This window comes from Myotis yumanensis, unplaced genomic scaffold (assembly GCF_028538775.1).
Source record: "Myotis yumanensis isolate MYYU_CA2020_CCGP unplaced genomic scaffold, mMyoYum1.0.hap1 SCAF_6, whole genome shotgun sequence".
NCBI lineage: Eukaryota > Metazoa > Chordata > Mammalia > Chiroptera > Vespertilionidae > Myotis > Myotis yumanensis.
The window spans coordinates 36,753,861-36,776,828 of record NW_027223757.1 but is presented as its reverse complement, the minus strand read 5'-3'; the positions used below and the strand labels follow the sequence as shown (position 1 = coordinate 36,776,828).

At 35.2% G+C, this 22,968-nt stretch overlaps 1 protein-coding gene across 7 annotated transcripts in view; it reads right to left on the bottom strand.

The window, feature by feature from the left end:
• Positions 1–6,910: 6,910 nt before the first annotated feature.
• The window catches only part of WASF1 (WASP family member 1), a 35,532-nt gene continuing 19,474 nt past the window's right edge, over positions 6,911–22,968 (bottom strand). For 4 of the 7 annotated variants that reach the window (XM_070417925.1, XM_070417924.1, XM_070417923.1 and 1 more), the window contains 8 exons: positions 20,942–21,102; positions 19,231–19,365; positions 15,357–15,510; positions 14,163–14,307; positions 12,492–12,664; positions 10,490–10,669; positions 8,656–9,284; positions 6,911–7,764 (listed from right to left, as the gene is read on the bottom strand). In XM_070417925.1, the coding sequence (XP_070274026.1) occupies positions 7,607–7,764; positions 8,656–9,284; positions 10,490–10,669; positions 12,492–12,664; positions 14,163–14,307; positions 15,357–15,510; positions 19,231–19,365; positions 20,942–21,074 (1,707 nt within the window). In that variant the 5' untranslated portion in view covers positions 21,075–21,102 and the 3' untranslated portion in view covers positions 6,911–7,606. The remainder of the gene's footprint in view (positions 7,765–8,655; positions 9,285–10,489; positions 10,670–12,491; positions 12,665–14,162; positions 14,308–15,356; positions 15,511–19,230; positions 19,366–20,941; positions 21,103–22,968) is intronic. The other 3 variants (XM_070417927.1, XM_070417930.1, XM_070417929.1) reach the window with 3 other exon arrangements.

Here is a 22,968-nt window from a genome sequence, read left to right as displayed (position 1 = left end):
AAATGACAGTGGGGTTGGCTGGTATTGCCAAGTTGCAATGATGCTTGGCAGTTTAAGAAGCAGTTAAAGTCTCTGGGTGAGAGCTTAGTTTGGTAGTTTACAAAAAGGCCCTTATTCTGGCTGTGAAATGCAGATACAACTACAGACCTGTTCACTAGACACACAGAATTCTAGAGACATTTAAATGCTCAGCTGATGCAGGTCGGCTATGCTAAGGCCAGGAAAACTTGCATGAGGGCATATGAACAGCATGGCCACAGTGGCAGGAATGAAGACGGTACTGAGCTCCCACTTACTGCTGCCTCTAAATGCCCAATCTGTTAGCAGCCAATATGATTCTAAAATTTAGATAGAAATGCAAAGGACCAATAACAGTGAAAAAAACCAACAAGGAGGGTGGGCAAGCTTTCTTGGATATCAATTCTTTCTATAAGGACATAAACATGTTAAAAAACTGTGATATTGGTATAAAAATAGATCAGTGGAACAGAATGAAGTCTATAAAGACTCATGTATTTGTGTGTATCTGTATTGTCAACATTATATTGTTATACCAATCATATATCAGCATGAACACACACATATAGTTGTCTGTGTTTATGTATTTTTGATAAACTGGTCCTGCAGAGCACTGGGAAAAGGACAGTCTTCAATAAAAGGTGCTAACTTGATTGGATATCCACAGGAAAACAAAATGAATTGCAACCCTGACCTCACATGGCGCACAAAAATCATTTCCAGGTGGATTATAAATCTGACTGTGAAAGGTAAAACAATAAAGCCTTTAGGAGACAATACAGGAAACTCGTTTTTACAAGCGCGGCATGGAGAAATATTTCTAAACAGGGCACAGAAAGCACTAACCATGAACAAGACTGGTTAGTGGACTACACTAAAATTAGCAACTTACCTTCAAAGAGCACCATTAAAGCGAGAAAAGAAGCCACAGAAAAGGATAAGATAGGGCTCATAAACACATGAAAAGATGCCCAACCTCATTAGTAACCGGGGAGAAGAAAATTTAAACCATAATGAGACACTGCCACAAACCCACTAGAATAGCTAAAATTAAACAGAATGATACCTGAGGCCAGCAGAGATGTGGCGCAACAGGAATGCTCAGACTGCTGGTGGCAGTATAAGCTGGTACAGCTTCTTTGGAAAACCATTTGACATTATCTACTAAAGCTGACTAGCCTATGACTGAGCAATTCTACTTCTAGGTATACACTTAACAGAAATGCCTACACATGAATACGAAACATATGAAAAAGTTCTCACATGCATATTATTTGTAAGAGCCCCAAACTGCAAACTAAAATAGCCACCAACAGTAGAATGGATAAATTGTGGTATATCTGTAGCATGGACTACTATAAAGCAATGAAAATGAACAGAGCACAGTTTACATATGGCAGCATGAATGAATTTTAAGAGATGCCAGATAAAAAGGCATATGCTAAAAGATTCCATTTATATAAAGTTTAAAACATAGGCAAAATTAAACTGTTATATTTGGAAACACATGCTTAGGTGGTAAAATGTCTAGATAGAAGCAAGGAATGATTATCATAAATTAGGATAGTGGTTCCCCTTGGGGTTGGAGGTGAGAGAAGGGCGGGAATTAGAAGGAAGCATGAGAGAGACTTTCTGGAGTGAGGACAACATCCTGTTTCTTGGCCTGGATGGTGGTATTCACATGGCGGCAGATTGCTGAGCTGAAATTTTTATGCACTTTTCTGTATGCATGTTTTATAAAAAAGATGAAACAACCAAACAAAAGGAATGGCTGGCCTTTGATATCAAGATGAAAGGCTTAGTGCTTGGTTAGCAGGCCCTTCTCTTTGAGTTATTTTGATAACGGTGAGTGGTTCACACTGAATTATCCAGATGCTTTTACTGAGACTCTCTGCCAGACATTTCTGAGATGTTGGCTAAAGGTAAAAAACAAAAACAAAAACCCAGCTTATTGGCATAGAGCTGTGGAAAATTAACCAATCCAAGCATCAAATCTAAAAATTTAGCCTCGTCTTAATATGCTCTAAAAAAGAAAATTAACAGAACCAAGCATTGTCTTTATTTTTAATCTGAGGGAAGTGTCTTTAAAAGAAAATGGATTCCTGCCAACTAAGTAAATGAAGCAGATGCGATGACTCCGAGATGAAAGGGATAGGTAAAAAGTCAAATCCCAAAGAGCCTCCCCTGGCCGCCTCTGTTTTGAATTACACAACCTTCACGGCAGAATCATCTCTGACAGAATTCTCAGAAGATTTCTAGATCTGAAAGGCGACACAATAAAGGATAACTGAGCATGTTCAAATGAGGATAGGGCAGACATTCTCAGGTGCAACAGGATAAAAAGCAGGAACTGCAGTAAACTGAGGAAGCAAGAAAACCAAGACGTCGTCGAGCCTATGAGAGGTGAAATGTAAAGTCTTAAAAACAAAGAAGATCCACCTGCATGTTCTGACAAGCCAGGAGAGCCCCCGGGAGTGGACTGAACGAGAAAAGGCCATCAAACAAGCATTATGGTAAGTGAGAGAACACCTTCAACATGAGAGTTTAATCATGGGATTAAGAGACTAAGGCGATTCAGTCTTCCCTAGAGATAGTTCTTGCAAACCACAATACAGCCAAAACCCAACTGATGAATCCAACTCTCTTTCTGGCAATTGTCTTCAGGAAAAAAAAACACAAAAACCCAACACACATACATTGCAGACTGGAGCCACTGTAACATTGAGGTCATTAATGTCAACAATGTTTTCAAGATTGTCTGACAATGTCCGCTTTCCCTGGAAAGCTCTCCCACTTTTCACAATGACTCCTTCAAGCCATATATACTTTTCTTAAAAATGCTGACACTCCTTCTGCTTCCCAATCACCCTGAGCAGGGTTGTCACCTACTTCAAAGAGAAAATAGATGCCATACGAAGGAAAAGTTTTCAACTTTTTGGCACCAGACCTTCAGATCTGTTTACATAGCCGCCCTTTTCTCCTTCCTGCAGAAGAGGTCTCCTTTCACAAATACAAGATCAATCCCTCCCTCCAACCATGTCAGTGGTCCTTTCCCTGCCTATATCCCAAGCTGTGTCACTCACCCTCCCACACCAGCTCCTTCTCTAATGGTCCTTTTGTCAGTGAGCCAGGACTGGAAGTTATCCTGGACTCCTTCCTCTCCAGTTACCAAGTCCAGTGTATTCCACATCCTAAATCTCTATTGATTATATCTTGTTATCTATCTTCTCTGTCACCACCATCCCTAATTATGCCACCTACTGTAACAGCCTGACTAGTCTCTTGACCTCCAAGTTTACTTCTCATTCACTTGCACTTGTACCTGCCAATCATCTTACCAAAATGCTATTCTGATATATTACTTCCTCAATTTTATTGCCCATGGAATAAAATACCAACTCCTTAATAAGGTTCCTAAGACCCTCTCATGATTTGCTCCTGGCTCGCCTTTCTAATTTATTTCTCATTACTTCACTCCTTGCATCAAATCAAGCATTTCCAGACATTCACACACTTATTTCCTTTGCCTGGGAGACTGTCCACCCTCCCTTCAGCATTTTCCTGCTGAGGTCCACCTCAATCTTTGAATGCCATTTCCTCTTGGAGGCCTTTCCCGACTTCCTAAACTAGGTTTGGTCTCTGTGCTAGGAACTTTCCTGACATAACATTCATTGTTCTTTGTCAATTTATCTGTATGCTTAGAAAGGAGGGCTCTGTCTATTCACAGTTGTGGCCTCAATAGTCAGCAGAGTAACTCTGCAGGCATCAAAAATGTTTGTTAAATAAATAAAAGGAAATATAATACATATAAAAATAAATATAAAAATAAACCATGCATAATAGATGTGCTCCTTTACCTGGAATGATCTAGATAAATAGTTCTTATAGATTTTCTTTAGAGGTGCAACATTTCAGCTTTCATAGGTAAGAACAAAATAGATATTTTTAAGTAATATTTGAAGCTGTTACAATGGAAGACAGATTGTGATTTGATAGCTCTTTTGTCTTTTAGATTGTTTCCAGGCCAGAAAAAGTGGATGAAAAATTTGATTACTCCTGGAGACATTCATGTCCTGTATCAAAATAGTAGTAATACTGGAAAAGCTAGTTACCTAAAGGCGGGATGGGTAAATAAGAAATTTATCAAGAAGTCTTTGAGTATAATATACATACTTACATAGATATGATAAAATATTACCACTAAAATTTTTATCTATTTAGGGAAGAGAAACTATATATATCCTAAGAAAGATGACTTCAATACATGCTCAGTTGTGTTTAAATATATTTTTCTAAAGGAAAAAAGGCAGAGCAGCTGGCCTTACAATAGTAAGAAAAAGGTATTGATAACTAGACTGTAGGAAAAAAAAGTGCCTGAAATGTTCATTCAAGGGTGGTATTCATTCTTTATTCAGAGCTTGGTTGTCAGGCTTGAAAAGCAACAGATTACTGATGCATCCTACAGCCAAGTCATGGAGAACATAAATAAATTTGTCCTTAGTACAGCAATGAATAAAGGGGGAGAAGACTTACTCTTTGTATTTCAAGGGTCAATGCCTTCTGTCTGGCTTCAGTAGGACGATTTCTAGTAATTACAGTTATATGACACAACTTAGAACCACGATAATTTCACTTTCATTAAACACAGCAAAGTGATCCTTAAATCCTGATACTGCATGATTAATATCTTGCATTGATTTATTTGCATTTTTTATCATGTGGATGATATAGAGATCGGGAAATCTAAAAGAAATTTCTTGATCTATTTAGGAGCTTTAAATAATTTATTTTATGCCTCCTCCAGTTTAAGGAGGTAGTTTTAAAAAAAAAGCTGGGGTCAAGATAAGTGTAGCAGAGTGAAAATAAACAAGTAAACAGCAGTAGTATGTTTACTAAGGGCAAAGATAAAGCTGTTTTGAAAGTAATTCATGAGAATTCCTACTAAATTAAAATACTTGATTAATTTTGCTCTCTGCCCTAAAAAAAAAGTCTTCAGAAATATTAATAACTCCCACCTTTTGGCCAGAAGCCAATATCTTTCCATTTCTTAAATTGCACACACATATGCACACAGATACACACACACACACACACTTACACAGTTTTGATGAAGTCAGGGCTAATTTTAGGTCATTCTTGTTACTGTGATTAATGGTGAAAAATTTTTTTAAACAGGAGCAGTATCTAGGAAGATATGATTTTAAGAACCTTTGTAGACAGCATAAAAAGGGGTATTTCTGAACCTACTTATATGAAGAGAGATTGTGAGTTGCCTATTTTAGACAAGGCGCTGGCTGTCTGGTGAGTCACCTATGTGGCAAGCTCAAATAGGTAATAACTGTGATACAAAATGGCATAAAGTATCATGTGAAGAAAGCTTGTAATAAAAGAATTTGAGAAAACGAAAAGGAATAAGAATTCCTGTTGTGGTGATCTGAGAAGACTTCATGAAAAAATGAATGTGAGATGATTGTTGAAGAAAGGGTAGGGCTTTCTAAAGGTAAAAATAAAGGGAAGTGTTTCGTAATTTATAGAACACAATCCAAATTTTGTTACTTATCTTTTAATAAATATTTGTAATGTGAAATTGCTTCAGAAGTCATCTCATCTGCCCAAATAAATGATAAATTATGAAAAGCAGTGGTTATAGCTTAAAATGCCTTATAAACCTGCAGCTTACAAATATTCCTTACTTAAGAAGGGTAAAGAATACACTTCCCCTCTCTCCACAATGACTGAATTTCACCCCAATCTCCATTAGGTATTCCCCTCCCTTCTTCTGTCCCAACATTATTGGGAGGAAGGAAAAGTGTCACAACAAAAGCCAAAAGGATTGACACCTTCATGGAGGTAGACTATACACAGAATAAAGATTAAATAAAGGACTAAAGAGTATTCACTGGATTTGGTAATGTGGAGGCAAATGGGTGACTTCAACCAAAACAAGTGAAACCAATTATTTCCCCGTGATACTCATTTTTTCTTACTCTATGATTATGACCTTGTAGAATAACAACATAATTCAATAAGAAAAAGGTAGTCATTACCCAGTAACTTTCATCCCTCCTAGGATATTAAAATTGACCACTGAATGACATGTTCCAAAACTATCTCAGCAAGTTAACTTGAAAGGATATTTTGATTTTAAAATCTATACTACATGTATGGCCTCTTTAATCTGTGGACACTTTATCTTCCAGAAATGTGGTAAGAAAAAAACACAGAAATAGATCATAAACTATTTAGGATACATACTTCCAGGCTTTACAACAGATCCACTTCTATTATTAAGAAATCTTCAACCATCTCCTTTTTATCACCCTTAAATGCTCCAACACCAATACCATTATGTTTTAGCTACCTGGCTATAATTGAGCTGTATAAAAACTATTTGCTACGCCTTTTGACCATAAGTACAAACTTTAAACTGTGCCATATTTTCTGGAGTTAAATTCAACATTATACAGTTTTGTAAGGTTGGAATGAAACCTTAAATGGCTACGCAATCTGTTGTTCTAGACAAAGCTACTAAGAGTGCAAAGCAAATCTTTTTATTAGAGCCATTAGGAAATTTTTTAAATGTTTTTTATTGATTTCAGAGAGAGGAAGGGAGAGGGAGAGAGATAGAAACATCAGTGAGAGAGAATCACTGATCAGCTGCCTCCTGCACGCCCCCTACTAGGGATCAAGACCGTAATCCGGTGTGTGCCCTGACTGGGAATCAAACCCTCAACTTTTGGTGTATGGGATGACACTCCAAACAATTGAGCCAACTCAGCCAGGGCTATAAGTGGATTTTTAAATCTTTGTTGGCTATCTATGTATTAAGAGCCTACTTTATATTATTTGATAAACTTTCAGAAATAATTTTATTCAAAGAGCAACACCCATGAACCTTTAAAATGAACCATTTATTAAATCATTCTTAACAGTTATGTAAGTTACATGTATGTTTATGCCAGAGTATTTCACATGGAAATCTTTTAAACTTTTATAGGCAAGCAAAATCGTACCACACAATATATAAGTGGGAAGGGGTACTGCTAAACATTCAAATAAAGCAAGTATTTAAAAACAATAAAACTATAATTAAAGAAATTCAAGCATTCCTTTAAGAGAATTCAATACTACAAGCTAAATGTACTTTCTGAGTGTATTCATATAATCAAGTCAGTGTTTCTTCTTTTAAAACATCAAGAAATGGAATAAGGCTCATTAACAGATACAGCTGCCCTCAAGATTTCAATCTCAGTTGCTTTCTTTAAATTAAAATTCACAAAGTGCACAATTAAGATATATCAAAAAACTGAATCTGCTACTCTAACAACAGCTGTCCATGCTTAATACTTAGTGGTTTATTTGACCAAATTGTGTCTTTTCAGGGAAAAATAAAAAAGATAAGCCACTGTAAAACATTTAGTTGAAATGTATGCTAATATTTTTCTTAGAAATAAAAAATTATGGAAGAAAAGGGTTATTTATCTTAAGGAAAAAAAGCAAAACACTGGAATGATCAAACATTTCCAAAGAACAAGCACCACAAAGGACATTTGCATTCAGTTTTGTAATATTTATCAATGTATTTTTCTTACTCCAACCAATCTACTTCATCGAATTCTGAATCATCTTCTGAATCACTATATTCCACAGCAATACGGCGGGACAGGATGGTGGCAACATCATTTTCAATGCGTTCATGTTTAGCTTCCTGTTCACGCTGCTCTTCTACTTTTCGTAGCTGAATACCTGTATAGTAAATCCAGACCATTCATTGTAAACCAAAATACTAGATATTATTAATCTTTCTGGAATAAAATCAAATACACATGAGAAATACTAATAAAAAAATAAAAAGCAATGTCTATTAAAAAGATCTTGAAGGGATCATATTTAAAAGACATTAATTTTTTTTTATTATGTTATCTGTAGTTGGTGGAACTTACCAGACATCCCACTAGATATCTACAATGTATTAAACCATTATAATCTACTGTGCCTCCCTGCTCACCAAATCCTAAAAAGTTAACCAGATGATACTTTTCTTCTGTGATCTCTAGAATCAAATAAAATAAACATTGTTGACAATATTTTCTGAGGCTTTATTCTCCCTGGTACTTGAGGAAAAGGCACTCTTATTCATTCTATTCTGTAAGCTCCTGGCATATAGTAGGTGTTTAGGAAATGCTGGCAGAATACAGGAATGAATATGTCAGGTCTTTTTTTTGTTACTAAGGGAGGAAACTTAACCCTTTAACGGCATCTGGTAGAGCACGTGTCACTGAGACACCAGATGGACAGCCTTAACGCCGAAGAAAATACAGTTTGTTAAGGAGTTAATATTCATATTAAAAATAATGTAAATGGTTTTAACTAATTTTCTTTAATGTTTAAGTCTGACTTTTAATTTCTCATTTATTCAATAAACATTGAGAATCTCTAAGTATGAAAATAAAAGTTAAATGTGATATATTTTCTTGAAAATGATTTAAATTGAACATAGCTTTACTTTCTAAAGACCATTTGTGCAAAAACATGATCATTTAAAATTTTGTAACTGAGTAAAACAATATTGTTCAAATATTTAGAAAGTTTCTAGTACTACAATAGCAAAGCTTATAATGGCCCTGAGAAAATTACCTTTGCGTATTGCTTCCAGAAGTACACTCCTGGCATCACTGATTACAGGTAGGGTTGATGGATGACGCTTTGGCTCAGAAGCAGGTACAACTTGTGATGGAGGAGATGGAGGCATTAATGGAACATGGGGACCTGGGGCAGTAGATGGAGTTGGATGTAGCCCAGAGGGAGGATGAGCAAGAGCTGCAACTGTGACAGGTGATGATGGTCGAACGCCAGGTGGAGGCAAGGGAGGCGGTGGCGGGGGTGGTGGCAGCCCCTGGACTTCACCTTGTGGGAGTGGATGAACTGGTACAGTCTCACATACTGGGGCAGCTCTAGCTACCGGTGGAGAGGGCTGTACTAGAGGAGGTGCAATTGGAGGAGGAGCTGGGTGAAGAACTCCAGGGGCAATCTGAAGAGGAGCTGGAGGTGGTGGTACTGCTGGAGCTTGCAAAGTAGTAGCTGGAGGTGGAGGTGGGGGAGGTACTGGTGGGGGAGGAGTTGAAGTCATTGAAGCTCTTAATGAAGAAGTTGACAAGGCAGATGGAAGAGGTGGTGGAGGAGGTGGGGGGGTGGGGCTCACAAACACAGGTGTCCTGCCTGTAGCTGGTGACTGAGGGCGATTTTCTATCAAACCTGTAGCAGAACTGAAATGATAAAGAGATCCTAGCAAGTTATTAAAAGAGAAAAAATTAACCACACAAAATATAAATGACGATCAGTAATTATACCAACGTAGATGTATGTATTAACATGTTCCTATAGGAATTACAAAATTTTCAGCAGTATTGAGAATGAAAGGAGAACTAAAAGTGGACCAACAAGAAAATTAATACATGGGACTTTGGTTTGTAATATTCTAAGTGGTCTCATCCTCTCATGCAACTTTCATATCCATTCAAGCATTTTACGCTTACAATTTTACAATGTGATATGAGTCTTTATAATGACTCAACATTTATTATATTGCAATATTTGTAGCAATACCGTGACCACTAAAATGCTGTATTTATATTGAAGCTATTAAGGCTCATCATATGTCATTTCAGTTAAATCAGTGACAACTAATTACAAACCATAAACGGAAATGTATGGCCCTCTTCCTTCCTGAGGATAAAACATCAAATGAGTCAGTGACAGAAGGTTGATTTTTTTTAACTGAAAATTATGAAGCTGATCTCTCTCTTTAAAAATTTATAATTTGAACAACAATGGACAAAATTAAACTTCAAAATAGCTTTACTGAAAATACTATGAGCAACTGCCTATTCTATCTCAAATCCTGAGAATATTTCCCCTAATATCAAATTAATATTTATAATCAACACCTTTGGTTCCCATTTTTTAGCCCCTTAACACATTATAAAAAATTTTTATTTGTGTTAATGTACAATATTTGTGTTAATATACAATTATCATTGTCGATAGGTTCAATGACTTTAAATGAAACGACATATAACGAAACCAATTTTACCATAGGATAATTGTATAAACAAGAGTTAAGTTCCCATAGCATCTAATCAACGTTAAACATGTTGAATAAAAAGATGACACTATTCAAGGGCCCGCTATACTGCACATCATGTGTTTAATAACAAAGCTATAATAAAATGAAATGCACTTTAAACTTTAAATTCTCATTAGTTATATTTTCCCAAGACAATGTGTCAGCTCTTATCAGAGGTTGGAAAGTCACTTCCCAAAAGTTCAATTTGCCCCTCTCCCTGTTTCTGTAAATAAAGTTTTGTTGAAACACAAACATATTCATTTAATTATGTATATGGTCCATGACTTCTTTCCTGCAACAATGGCAGAGTTTAGCAGGTGTGATACAAACATATGCCCAACATACCTGATACAGGTGGGTATGGGTTTTGCATCTCCTGCTCCATGCATTGGTGGAGGTGGAGGCGGTTCATGTGGTCTTACTAGGACCCTTTCCTCGGCTCTAGTCAGAAGCTCACTCATCTGACTAAATGGCAAGGCAGAAAGTGAGTAAGATCCATCCATATGATCCACATATGTTTGAGGTCTAAAAAAAAAATTTACAGTATCAGTATATTTTTCTTGAATTATTGGAGTAAAGTGTTCTACATGAAATAAAGTTTATCCTTTGAATGCCAATATTTTAACCACCTTTAAGAAACTTCTTCCAGAAATTCATTACATTCACCCTGCTTTTAAAACAAAAAATGCTGCTCACAATGCAAATTTTCCTTGCTGATTCAGGTTCATTATGATGACCTCCAGTTATTTTATTATTTTATAATATCACACTAACTCAATTCATAAGGATAAAAAGAATTACATATATAAGCTTATGAACAAGAAAATAACCTTTAGCAAATTGCATTCAAAGCTGTCTACCTCTATTTCATATTTTTCTTTACAATAAGATGCCAATGACAAAAAGTTAGAATATAAAAATTGGAATTTTTCACCCTAGCCAGTTTGGCTCAGTGGATAGAGTATCGGCCTGCGGACTGAAGGCTCCTGGGTTCAATTCTGGTCAAGGGCACATGCCCAGGTTGCGGACTCGATCCCCAGTAGGGGGTGTGCAGGAGGCAGCCAATCAATGATTCTCATCATTGATGTTTCTATCTCTGCCTCCCTCTCCCTTCCTCTCTGAAATCATTAAAAATATTTTTTAAAAATTAATTAAAAAAAATAAAAACTGGAATTTCCTACCACCAGGATATCTTGTTGCTCTCTTAAACCTAAATGACTTCCAAATGTCTTATATCCAAGGAGAAAGGTCTCCTTGACCCTAACACCAGACATGATTAACTACATCATTTTTGTCTTTTTGGTGTTTTCAAAGGTGCTAGGGTACTCAGCAAATAGTACACTGGTACGCTGAGTAACATAGCAACTTGTGCCTTAAGATCAGATCTAAGCAAAATTTTAGATACCCTGAGCATGTGAAGACATACATATTTACTGACTATAGAGCACACTGGGGACAGCTGGATTTAAAAAATATGCACAAAGCAAGTTAGGATTATTGTATTTACACTACTAGGTCAGCTATATACTTCAATTACTTAACAGTAGTAGAAATAAATGTTTGCCTATAGATTAATTTTTTAAAAAAATCTAAATTCTTTCAGTGTCTTTTAGTAATGTATATAAAGTGTCTTATATGTATATTACTCCTAAAATAGGCTGAAATATTTATCATGGTCCAATGATTTACAAAATTCAAAAGAAAACCTTAAGCTCTTTTGCATTAAAAAATCAATAACTATTACATATGTAAAAATAATAGTTATAATCAATCAACTATACAAAAATAAATTTCTTCATAGAAAGATGTTAGTATGTTTGTTAGGGTAGGGTATTACTTATATAGGGCCCCTAACCACGGAGAAAGGAAAAGTACCTATTCTGTAATTTTACAAAAGGGAGTGAGTAATTTTGTTTTAAAATCCTGGTATGTCTGAGTGAGAGATCGGCATAGAAAGGATGTCAGAAAGAAAAAGGAACAAAATATAACCCTTTCTCAATTCCTATTTTTTTAAAGTGAGTCAGTAATAGTTCAAAAACTATTCCAGACTCCATTCTCCTATTATAAAATTCTAGCAGAGTCTGCCTGAAAAACTAAGAGGAAGCTGAGACTTCATACAAAAGCTAAAACAACCCTGAAGATCATCTACTCAACCACCCTTTTCAGAAAATGATTAAAGCCCCATTATGAAAATAATCTGCCACAGTGGTCAGGGTTTCAAAACCATCTCTATACTTATAACAGGGTCTTCCAGTTCAACAGTTCAGGATCTAATATTTAAAGATAGAGATATTAGAAATAAAGCCAGTATCATATCATTAATTTTGTTAGAAAATAAAAAAGAAACCTTGTTTCAAAATGAGAGGCTGGGCCATTAGCAACTTCAATATGCTTATGTAAGAGATTAGCATCATCTTCAGCCAACTCTGGACCTTGGGCCAGCTTCTGCCATTCTCTCCGCCTGTCATGAGGTGCTCTTGGCACTTTTTCTGGTTCATGAGGACGATCTAGATTTTTCTGCTATAACAGATGTATTGAAACAAAGCCAAATGCTAAGTGCTAAGTTTTTAAAAGGGGTTATAACAATCAAAATAAATCCTAACATCAATACTACAAAAGATAATGTCATCATAATATAGTAAAAGTAACACAGAGACAGTTCATTTGTACATTCAGAGTTAAATTTTAGCTAGTTTGCTTGTAAGCCAGTTTCTCCCCATGTTTCTTTAACCTCTAATTGGAAGTGATGTACCAGATAAAAACAGTATGTCTAAGTAATAAAATTTGAGGTCAGAAAGTCCTTTCAGGTGAAAAATTATTCACCAACTCTGTTACCACATCTATTAGTTTTTGCTATAATGAGTGAAATTTCTACCATTAATGGCACTGTCTACCTATAACCAAAACCTGAAAATTTACTAAGGTTATGTTATCTGGGAAGTAACCAATTGGCTACCCAATACATTAGAAAAAAATCCAATTATCCAATTAACCCATTATAACTTTCACTCAACGGAAAACAGGGTATTTGGAAAATAAAACAAGAAGTGATTTAAATTGTGGGGAAAAGCAAAGAAAGGTCTAGAGTAGGTACAACAAAGTCAGATGCCCAAAGGGCAAGCAGATAACATACATAAATGGAGAGTAGGGTATAAGATGGGGAAGGCAGTAAACTAGATAGGCCTGTCTACTTAAGGCATTTCAGTTCCAAAAATTTTAAAGCACTGTGGTTGTCAAACAAAATCCTGCTTGCAGGTGTAATCTGGGCTGCCACTCACCAGTTTGCAAACCCTAGCTAGAACACTGGAATACTGTCTGGTGAAAAAAATAACAGGAATGCATTATGGGGAACTGGGGGTGGGGGTGGGGAGAATAGAGAGAGTTATAGGAGAAACAGGGGTGATAAAGATAGACTTTGCCTCCTTCATAATTCTATCTAAATTCAACATTGCTTCCTCCTTCTGTATTTCTAGTTATCATTAACATGGAATAAAGCAAATCCAAGTGAATTTTAGCAAAATATGAAAAATGAAAACATAGTAGACAGATAACAGGAATTTAGTGAGAGTATAATAACCTTTTCAAAACATTTAGGATATGCCCTATGGTTAAAAATATTAGCTTAATCTACTTTACCAATATTTGCACAACATTCCTTTGTTCCTTCTTACTAGAATGCCCTTCTCTTCCCTGGCCCATTTAATTCCTATTTATTGTTTGAGACACATTATAAGCTTTGTTGGAAGTGTTTACCAACCCTGTCCTCCGTTTAAATCAAGTGCTTTTCTGTGCCCACCTCAACTATGGCACTTATCACATCATGTTACAATAACCTAATCAAGTCTATCTATGTATAATTTAATTACAGTGATCTAATCTGCTCAGATTAGAGTGAGATCTTTCTGCGTGATTATAAAGACTTCAGTTGATTATTTGGACCCAATAAAAGAAAACTGTCAAAGTACAGGACTAATAAAGTTCCATATGTGCAATAAAACACAAATACTCGAAAACTAACTTCAATTTTTTGAATCTCTTGTAATACCTTCTGCTTCCTCTTTTCCTTCCTCTTATCCTCTGTATCTTGCAACATTTTTTCTTTCCATAAATCAAAGAAATATGAAGGATTGGTATAAAACTTCAAACCCTCTTTACCATCATCTCTGAAATATAAAATATCAATTAAAATGTGTATTAGTAAGACTTAGGAATCAGAATAAAGATAGTTTCACTGAAACGTTTTTTTCTCCTACATGAATAAAATATAGCATGTGTAAAAATAGTGGCAAAATAAATTAGAATACTGCACCAACAGAACATTTCTCACAAGTCAGATAAGAAACTAAGAACAATGGAAAACTAGATGTTTTTCAAAGCTGGTGTTAATAATTTAAAGTACAGCTGGACAATTTTCATTCCTAACTTCTGGTGAATATCGTTTTCTAAAAGTGCTTTGAGAAATTCCAATAATTAGAAATGGTTCTGCCAAAGAGAAAAGCTTGAAAGGACAATCATATCATTTAGAATAGAAAAATTATACAGGTTTTCTGCCAATAATCTCATTTACTTATTATCTTACCAAACCCCAAAAATATCACTTAATAGTCATTCTTATAGTAAAACAGTTATTTATATCCAAATGCCTTGCATACTGACAAAGAGTTTCAAATTACTATCTGAATAACATTTTATTAAGGATATTTGTTATGCATCTTAAATTACCTATTTAGCAAATTATGTGGAAGAACTCCAAAAAAAAAGAGGCTAAATAGTAAGTCTAGATTTTATTTAAAATACATTTTAAAAACATTGTACTTCATACTCATTATGTAAATTTAATGCACATAGATCAAGAGATTAGACAAGCAAAAATAACATTTTTGGTAGAATTCTGAGTTATTTTTCCATCTGATTAGAAATTAAATCTAAACGACAATAACAACTCCTTGGCCCTTCATAGTACTACGTTTGCCATTGGCTTTTCTTATTAATACTCATAAAAACATTTCCCTTGAACTAGCCTTATCTTTTGTATGCCAGAACTCTGGGAACTCAGTGAATAAAGCAAACGTTTTCTAAAGTGGTAGATTTACTGTATAGCTCAGTAAAATAAAGAATGTTTGGGGATTTAGCATTTATAGGTAGAGTGCTACCTCTCTGAATGTGAAGTCTGAGATAAATAACCAGCCTTCTTACTGATTAGCCTACTGACCTATAAGGAGTGAGTATATTGAGAGGTGGAGGCTGCTCACAAACATCATACGTCTCCTGTAACGGAATAGGCAAACTCTTGCGGTCGAAAAGCTGCTGATCTTGAATTGTAGAACTTCGGAAAGCCTTTCTCATTGTTATATCTTGCAAAGACACTAAAAAAAATAAAATAAAATAAAAAATCAACAATGTATTTGTTTATTTTCCCAAGATGATTTAACATAAGAGTAAATTCACGCCGAAACCGGTTTGGCTCAGTGGATAGAGCGTCGGCCTGCGGACTGAAAGGTCCCAGGTTCGATTCCGGTCAAGGGCATGTACCTGGGTTGTGGGCACATCCCCAGTGGGAGATGTGCAGGAGGCAGCTGATCAATGTTTCTCTCTCATCGATGTTTCTAACTCTCTATCTCTCTCCCTTCTTCTCTGTAAAAAATCAATAAAATATATTTAAAAAAAAAAAAAAAAGAATAAATTCACATACTATATTTGTTTAAAAGTCAGCATGGCTCAGGAGGTTGTAACTGTAGTGGCTTATGAAACAGGAACTGTATTTTAAATGTTCTATCATTATATCCCATTTCATTGTGTGCCTAATTTCCCCAGTCAGATGGGTTTTAATACAACCTTTGATTTCTAAGGATCAGAATGCTCTAATGACACCTGAAGCATATCTATATTTCCCAAGAAAAATACACCTCTTTCTTTTCTCTACTTGCCCCCACCAACACACATTCTCTTCTTTTTTTCTATAACCCCCTTTCCCCATCACCCTTTTTTAGTTTTATTTAGCTTATACCAATAACACTGAAGGAATTACTTAGTTATCAGTAGCAGTCTGGGCTATATACTCTGTTGAACTCTCTATAAGAGGTCAACAATGTATTTAATGGTAATTTAAAGAACAAAAAATATTGATGTTACACTCTACAATTTCGTATTATATTCATAATGTTATTTTGTTCGAACTGAACTGAAAAATCTAGGTTAAACAACTGAAAATCCCTTCAATCCAATATCCCCAAAACAATTTCTATTAAATAGTTCAGCGTTTTTTTTTTTAAATATATTTTATTGATTTTTTTACAGAGAGGAAGGGAGAGAGATAGAGAGTTAGAAACATCGATGAGAGAAAAACATCGATCAGCCGCCTCCTGCACATCTCCTACTGGGGATATGCCCGCAACCAAGGTACATGCCCTTGACCGGAATCGAACCTGGGACCTTTCAGTCTGCAGGCCGACGCTCTATCCACTGAGCCAAACCGGTTTCAGCTAAATAGTTCAGCTTTTAGATTCTCAATTCAAACAATGCTCCACATAATTTTAAAGGAAATTATAAACAATTCTGATAGTTGTTAGCATGCTAGAATTTTTTTTTAATCCTCACCTGAGGATATATGCCCATTGGTGAGAGAGAGAGAGAGAGAGAGAGAGAGAGAGAGAGAGAGAGAGAGAAACATCAATTGAAGAGAGAAACACTGACTAGCTGCCTCCCATAGATGCCCCAACTGGGGATTGAGCTTACAAACTAGGCATGAGCCCTGACCAGGAATCGAACCCAAAACCTTGTTTTGGTGTACGGAAGGCTACTCTAACCAACTGAGCAACCCCGCCAGGGCACGCTAGACTTTTTGTCTAGCTTAAATACCTATAAATAACTTAAACACATCTTAAGTTATTTATTGGTATCTGTATTTTCATTTTCAATTTTAATAGGAGTGCTAAGATACTGTATTTGTTAAAATTTAACAGTACTGAAAATAAGTACTAATTTTTATTTCCATTAATATAAGAAGTGCCTATGTATCTCTGTATTATTAGATGGCATAATAAATGTTTAAGTTATTTTAAAAAGAAATTTTGGATATAAATTATATATTTCAAGTACGGCCATAAAATATTTCTTCACTACTAGCAATAATTTTAAGAATCTCAAGAAATATAAGTATATGCTTTAAAGGATAACAAGAAAAACAACTCACAGAATAGGAGAAATATTTGCATATCATATTATCTGACAAGGTTCTTGGATCTAGAATATATATAGAATTCTTATAACCCAACAATAAAAAGAAAAATAAGCCAATTTAAAACTGGTAAAAGGATCTGAGTAGACATTTTTCAAAAAAATGATATACAAGTTGCTGATAAGTCATTTAAACCCTGGTTTTACATCCAAGCTTTACCACTTTTTGCTGAGTGTCTTATCTCTAAATGGCATATAGCCTATGAAAAGATGCTCAACATCGTTAGTCATCAGGGAAATGCAAATACATTCTACATGAATAGATATTGAAAATATTATGCTAAGTGAAAGAAGCCAGTCACAAAAGACCTCATATTGTATGATCCCACTCATATGAAATGTCTGGAACAGGTCAATCCATAGAGACAAAAAACAGAGTAATGATTGCAACATGCTGGGGAGAAGGGAAGATGGAGAATGACTACTAATGGGTCTAGGATTTTTTTATGGAATGATGCAATGCTCTAAAATTGATTGTGGTGATAGTTGCATAACTCTAAATATGCTAAAGTCCACTGAACTGTACAATTTAACTTTAGATGGGCTCATTGTAGGGTGTATGAAATATATCTCAATAAAACTATAAAAAAAAAAAAAGGTGTCCAGCCAGTGTGGCTCATTGGTTGAACATTAACTCATGAACCAAGAGGTCCCCGATTTGATTTCTGGTCAGAGCACATTTCTGGGTTGTGGGCTCGATCCCCAGTAGGGAGCATGCAAGAGGCAGCCGATTGATGTTTCAATCTCATTGATATTTCTCTATATATATCCCTCTCCCACCCTCTCTCTTTAAAGATCAATAAAAACATTTTTTAAAAGTGCTGTTTTGTTTTTGTTCACAACCAGACATATGCGTTTATATTTTTGAAAGCAGTAGAAACTTAGCATAGTATTTGCCTCTCATTAAGACATTAAATTAGGTTATGTCAAACATGTTGGTTTAATCACTAAGACATCCATTATTACATTTTGTTTTTTGCTTTTGTCCAGTGATATCTTTTAATACAAATTATTGTTCAAGTTTAGATTTCTTATATACTAAAAATGGTATTCAACAAAAAAGCATTTTTTGAAGAAACAGTTATAAGACATTCATATTAAATAACTCCAGGATAAGTGAAAATTATGTCCTTAATAGTTCCATTTCTATATGTTAAAAAAAACAAACAGGAAGGAGTTTGAGAAACATCAACATTCAATGTATCCTATCAAGGCATGAAATGTTGTTTTATCACTAAGTTTCTAACATTAGTTTAGCCTGCAATGTGGGGTTTTGTGTGTTTGTTTATTTTGTTATTGTCTATTTACTTTCTTTTTGCCTGATATCCCTGGTTTAATACTCAGTATAGAACATTTTTGTCCTACATACTAGCAATTTGTGTGGGTTTTTTTTGAAATCATTAAAGTGGGAAGTAACATTCAAATAACTAAATCAGATTTTAGCAATTTAATATATGTACACATAAATAGCATATTTAAAGAAATGACATTTTTATAGAATCAATTTCAATTTACTGAGAATTTCAAGTAAATTTAAAATAATTTTTATTTCTGAGGCAAATGTATACAAATAAATTGTAAGAAAGGAAAGATAGAGAATGGAGGAAAAATCTGGATAAGTTATTCTTATGTCAAAAACTTGAGTTATTTTAGTGTATAGAAAGAAGAGATAAAAAAAAAAGTAGAAATGAAACCAGGAAAGTCATGCTAATGGCATTTATAGCTAATCCACAATTATTACATGTACAGAAAAGATTTGTAATAAATTCATGTTCAATACTGTTCTTCAATATTTCACTTATCTCACTAACCTAAAATATATGTGAAAGAAAATATATAAATAAACTTACATTCTTCTTCTTTAGGGTCAAGCTGTGTAACACTGACAGATAAACGGTCCACACGTTCTTGTAGTGAGTTAACTCTGAAGGAAAAACTATGTGCTTCATTGAATAATTCTCCAAATATATCTTCCGCATATTTACCTAAACAAAAATGAAGCATATACCACATAATTTAATGCAGCGGTTCTCAACCTGTGGGTCACGAACAATGAAAATACATCCTGCATATCAGATATTTACATTATGATTCATAACAGTAGCAAAATTACAGTTATGAAGTAGCAACGAAAACAATTTTATGGTTGGGGGTCACCACAACATGAGGAACTGTATTAAAGGGTCGCGGCACTAGGAAGGTTGAGAACCACTGAAATGTGATCAGTGATAAATATCCAACAATTTAATATTTAAAGGTGCTGTCCTGATAAATTTGGCATTTTTATGTTGTTCTAGCTACATGTGTGTATGTTCAAACCCTCTCATTTGAACCAAATTAGATTAACAACCTCTTTTTATCTTGTGCTGAGTACTCAATTGTAAAAATAAAAAATAAAAAAAAGGCTAAAAGGAAAAGAAAAGAAGAGCCAATCCTGCCTGTGGGGACAATCTCTGTGGGAGGGTAGAAATGTGAAGATAAATCTAAGACCATTTAGAGAATATTTCTAGGCCAAGAACACTTTGTTTTATCTTTAAAATAAAATATAAATGTCTTAATAAAAAGCTAATCCTTCAATTCAAAAGACAGCCTGGATTTATTTTTCAGTTTTCTAATATTAAATAATTTCCCACTATTCTAAATTTAATTCCTTCACCTAGTCGCTCTGCTCTGTAATCTTATAATGGGAACACACTGCCTATCTCCTCCTCCCCTACAAGTCCCGTCCATTGCCTTTTATTAGCTGGCCAATCCGCTTGCCTTTTGTCTGTCAGAGGCCAGGTTCACTTGCTATTTTCACATCATCCTGCACATCAGACTCTTGACTGTATCCTAATATCTTTTAAACAACTCAAATTTGACTAACACAATCCACTGAGTAGTGCCTACCCCAGGGGTGGGCAAACTTTTTGACTCGAGGGCCACAATGGGTTCTTAAACTGGACCGGAGGGCCGGAACAAAAGCCTGGATGAAGTGTTTGTGTGAACTAATATAAATTCAAAGTAAACATCATTATATAAAAGGGTATGGTCTTTTTTTTTTTTAGTTTTATTCATTTCAAACGGGCCGGATCCGGCCCGCGGGCCGTAGTTTGCCCACGGCTGGCCTACCCCCTACCTTTCACCTGTAGATATTTGATAATTAAAAATATTTCCCTAGGCTAATCAAATATATGTAAAGAGAGACACTAGTGTCTCAGAACAGTTTAAGCCTCTAAAAAAGTAAATAGCAATAACAAACAAGCAGAAATATAATTCTGGCTCTACCTTTCATAGATAAAATCATATTTTAAAAACAATCTCAGTAATTCTTATCCATCATGTGATTATGTTCCTAAAGATTCTGTCCTTATTTCCCTTTCCCAGAGGAAACACACAGAAGAAAAAATTATTTTAAAGCTCATTAATTTTACTTAAAATGACAACTTTTTTCAGAATAACACTGTATTTTCACCTAATATCTCCCTCTCACCCTCAATTAATCACAAGAACATCTTAATACTCTAAAGCATTATATTCTGATTTGGAAGTAATAGTTTTAATTGATATAAAAATACTTACTTAGGCTACTTAGTTGTCTAATGATATTTGCCAAGGAAATATTGGTTACACATTCCAGTTCATTCTTAATGCCTCTGGGCAGTGCTGTGTGGCACAAGTGCCTAGGATCGATATTTCTTTTCACTAACGGCATGTTGAGCTCAACCTCCGTGCCAGTTCACCTGTAGAAAAATCAAACAGTAAGTGAACATTATTTACCTGGAACCAACACAGAGCAAGACCTTATCTTTCACATTTAGTAATAAAATATCTGCCAGTATAAGACAATGAAAATAGAACCACCTGACTAAATGAATCATACTCGATTTGTCAACCTTTCATCTTCAACTATTAGAATGTCAACATTATATAAAACATTGGTGGGGGAGGGGAGGAAACCCTTGCTTTCAAAGTCAGTTGCTTCACAGTGATTTCATAATCACCATCACTACTACACTCCTAAAACTGTTGCCTTTACTTATTACAACTAGGGATTTTGTTCTGCAGAATTGGTATGAAAGGTTCTCCCTAAATAAGTGCCTAAAAGGATTAAAGAAGCTGGAAAGTTAGTATCAAATTTACATTTCCATATGTGGAAGAAAAAGGGGCCACATACTAAACCTAACAAGCTCAGGGGAGGCCTGCATGGCAGGCCCTACAAACCACAGAGACCTAAAGTAACCATAGCATGATCTGAAATGAAAACTTTCTAACTAAAAGTGAGTCATGGTGGGTGGTCATGTCCTAGGCCTGTATCTTCCTTGACAAGTCAATCTTTACCTTAACTGAGCCTTTCTATTGTCTTTTTGGATCCAAGATAACACATTTGGAATGTCAGAGTACTCCCCTTTTTCCAGACTCCTCAGGGCAAAATCCACCACAGCAGAGACCACACAACAACTCACTGTTATTTTGTTGCCCAAAAACCAACTCTATGTGCTGTAAGTGTTCATTGTTAACTATCCCATACTCATCAACATAAAAGAAGTGTTCCTCCATTTTACTCTATCCAATCTCAGAGATTCCCCCCACTTTGCTTCCTCCTTATTAATCTACCACCAATGGATTTCATGTAACCCCCCAGCCTTGTGTCTCCTCCTTACATTGTAAAGTATAAAATAAGCTGCAAAACTGCCATTCTCTGGAGCATTTTCTCAATCCATTGAGATTTTGCTTCTTGGCAATTGTCATCAGTTTGACTCAAATAAACTCATAAAAATTCTCTACAGGTTTGGACATCACTTACATAGACACATAAAATGTATCAGGTGTTCAATAGCTCAGAGATCAACTAGTCCAAGCAGTCATACACCCTCAAACTAATAAATCAAAGAGTTCAACCTTTTTGAATTTCAGTCAGTCCTCAATTCCTAGGCTTCCCAAATGCACACATTTCAATGATCATACAAGTCCCCCATCCACCTAGTTCCAACTTCACTCACCACAGTACATTAACTATAACTGCATAAATACAACTATTTTGCAGGACTTGAGTCCACACATTGCTATGCTAATAAGAGATGTACATCATCATCAGTGACCAATCAAGTCACTTCTTTTCAAAGCAGATTGGTGATTGGTTATTCTTCATCTGCTTTTCAATCAGCCTATGGACAGCAAGCATATAGCTGGGATAAACCCATGTGAAATTTTACAAAATGGGTAATTGAAAGGGAAATTGCCAACAAAGATAAAAGTGCAGCAAAGAAACAAAAAATGATGTTAAAAATAATGAAATTAAAATTGAATGTCAGTAGAAGAAATAACTGATTATAGAAATGTTGCCACTGCCTCTATTTGAGACTCTAGATATGTAGTCAAAGGAATTAGTGAAGTCAAACTTATTGACATAATCAGGGAAAGTAGTTCTGACAAAAAGATGTCCCAGAGGAAATGATGCCAGAAAACAACTTCACATTAAATGGGACTCGGAGATATTTCACCACATTGAAAGTGCAAAGAACAAAATGTTGAAAGCTGGTCTACATTTAGTAGAAAGGAGTAAGACAATTTGCCAAGGCACAGAAAAGATGCTCACTCTGCTAGCT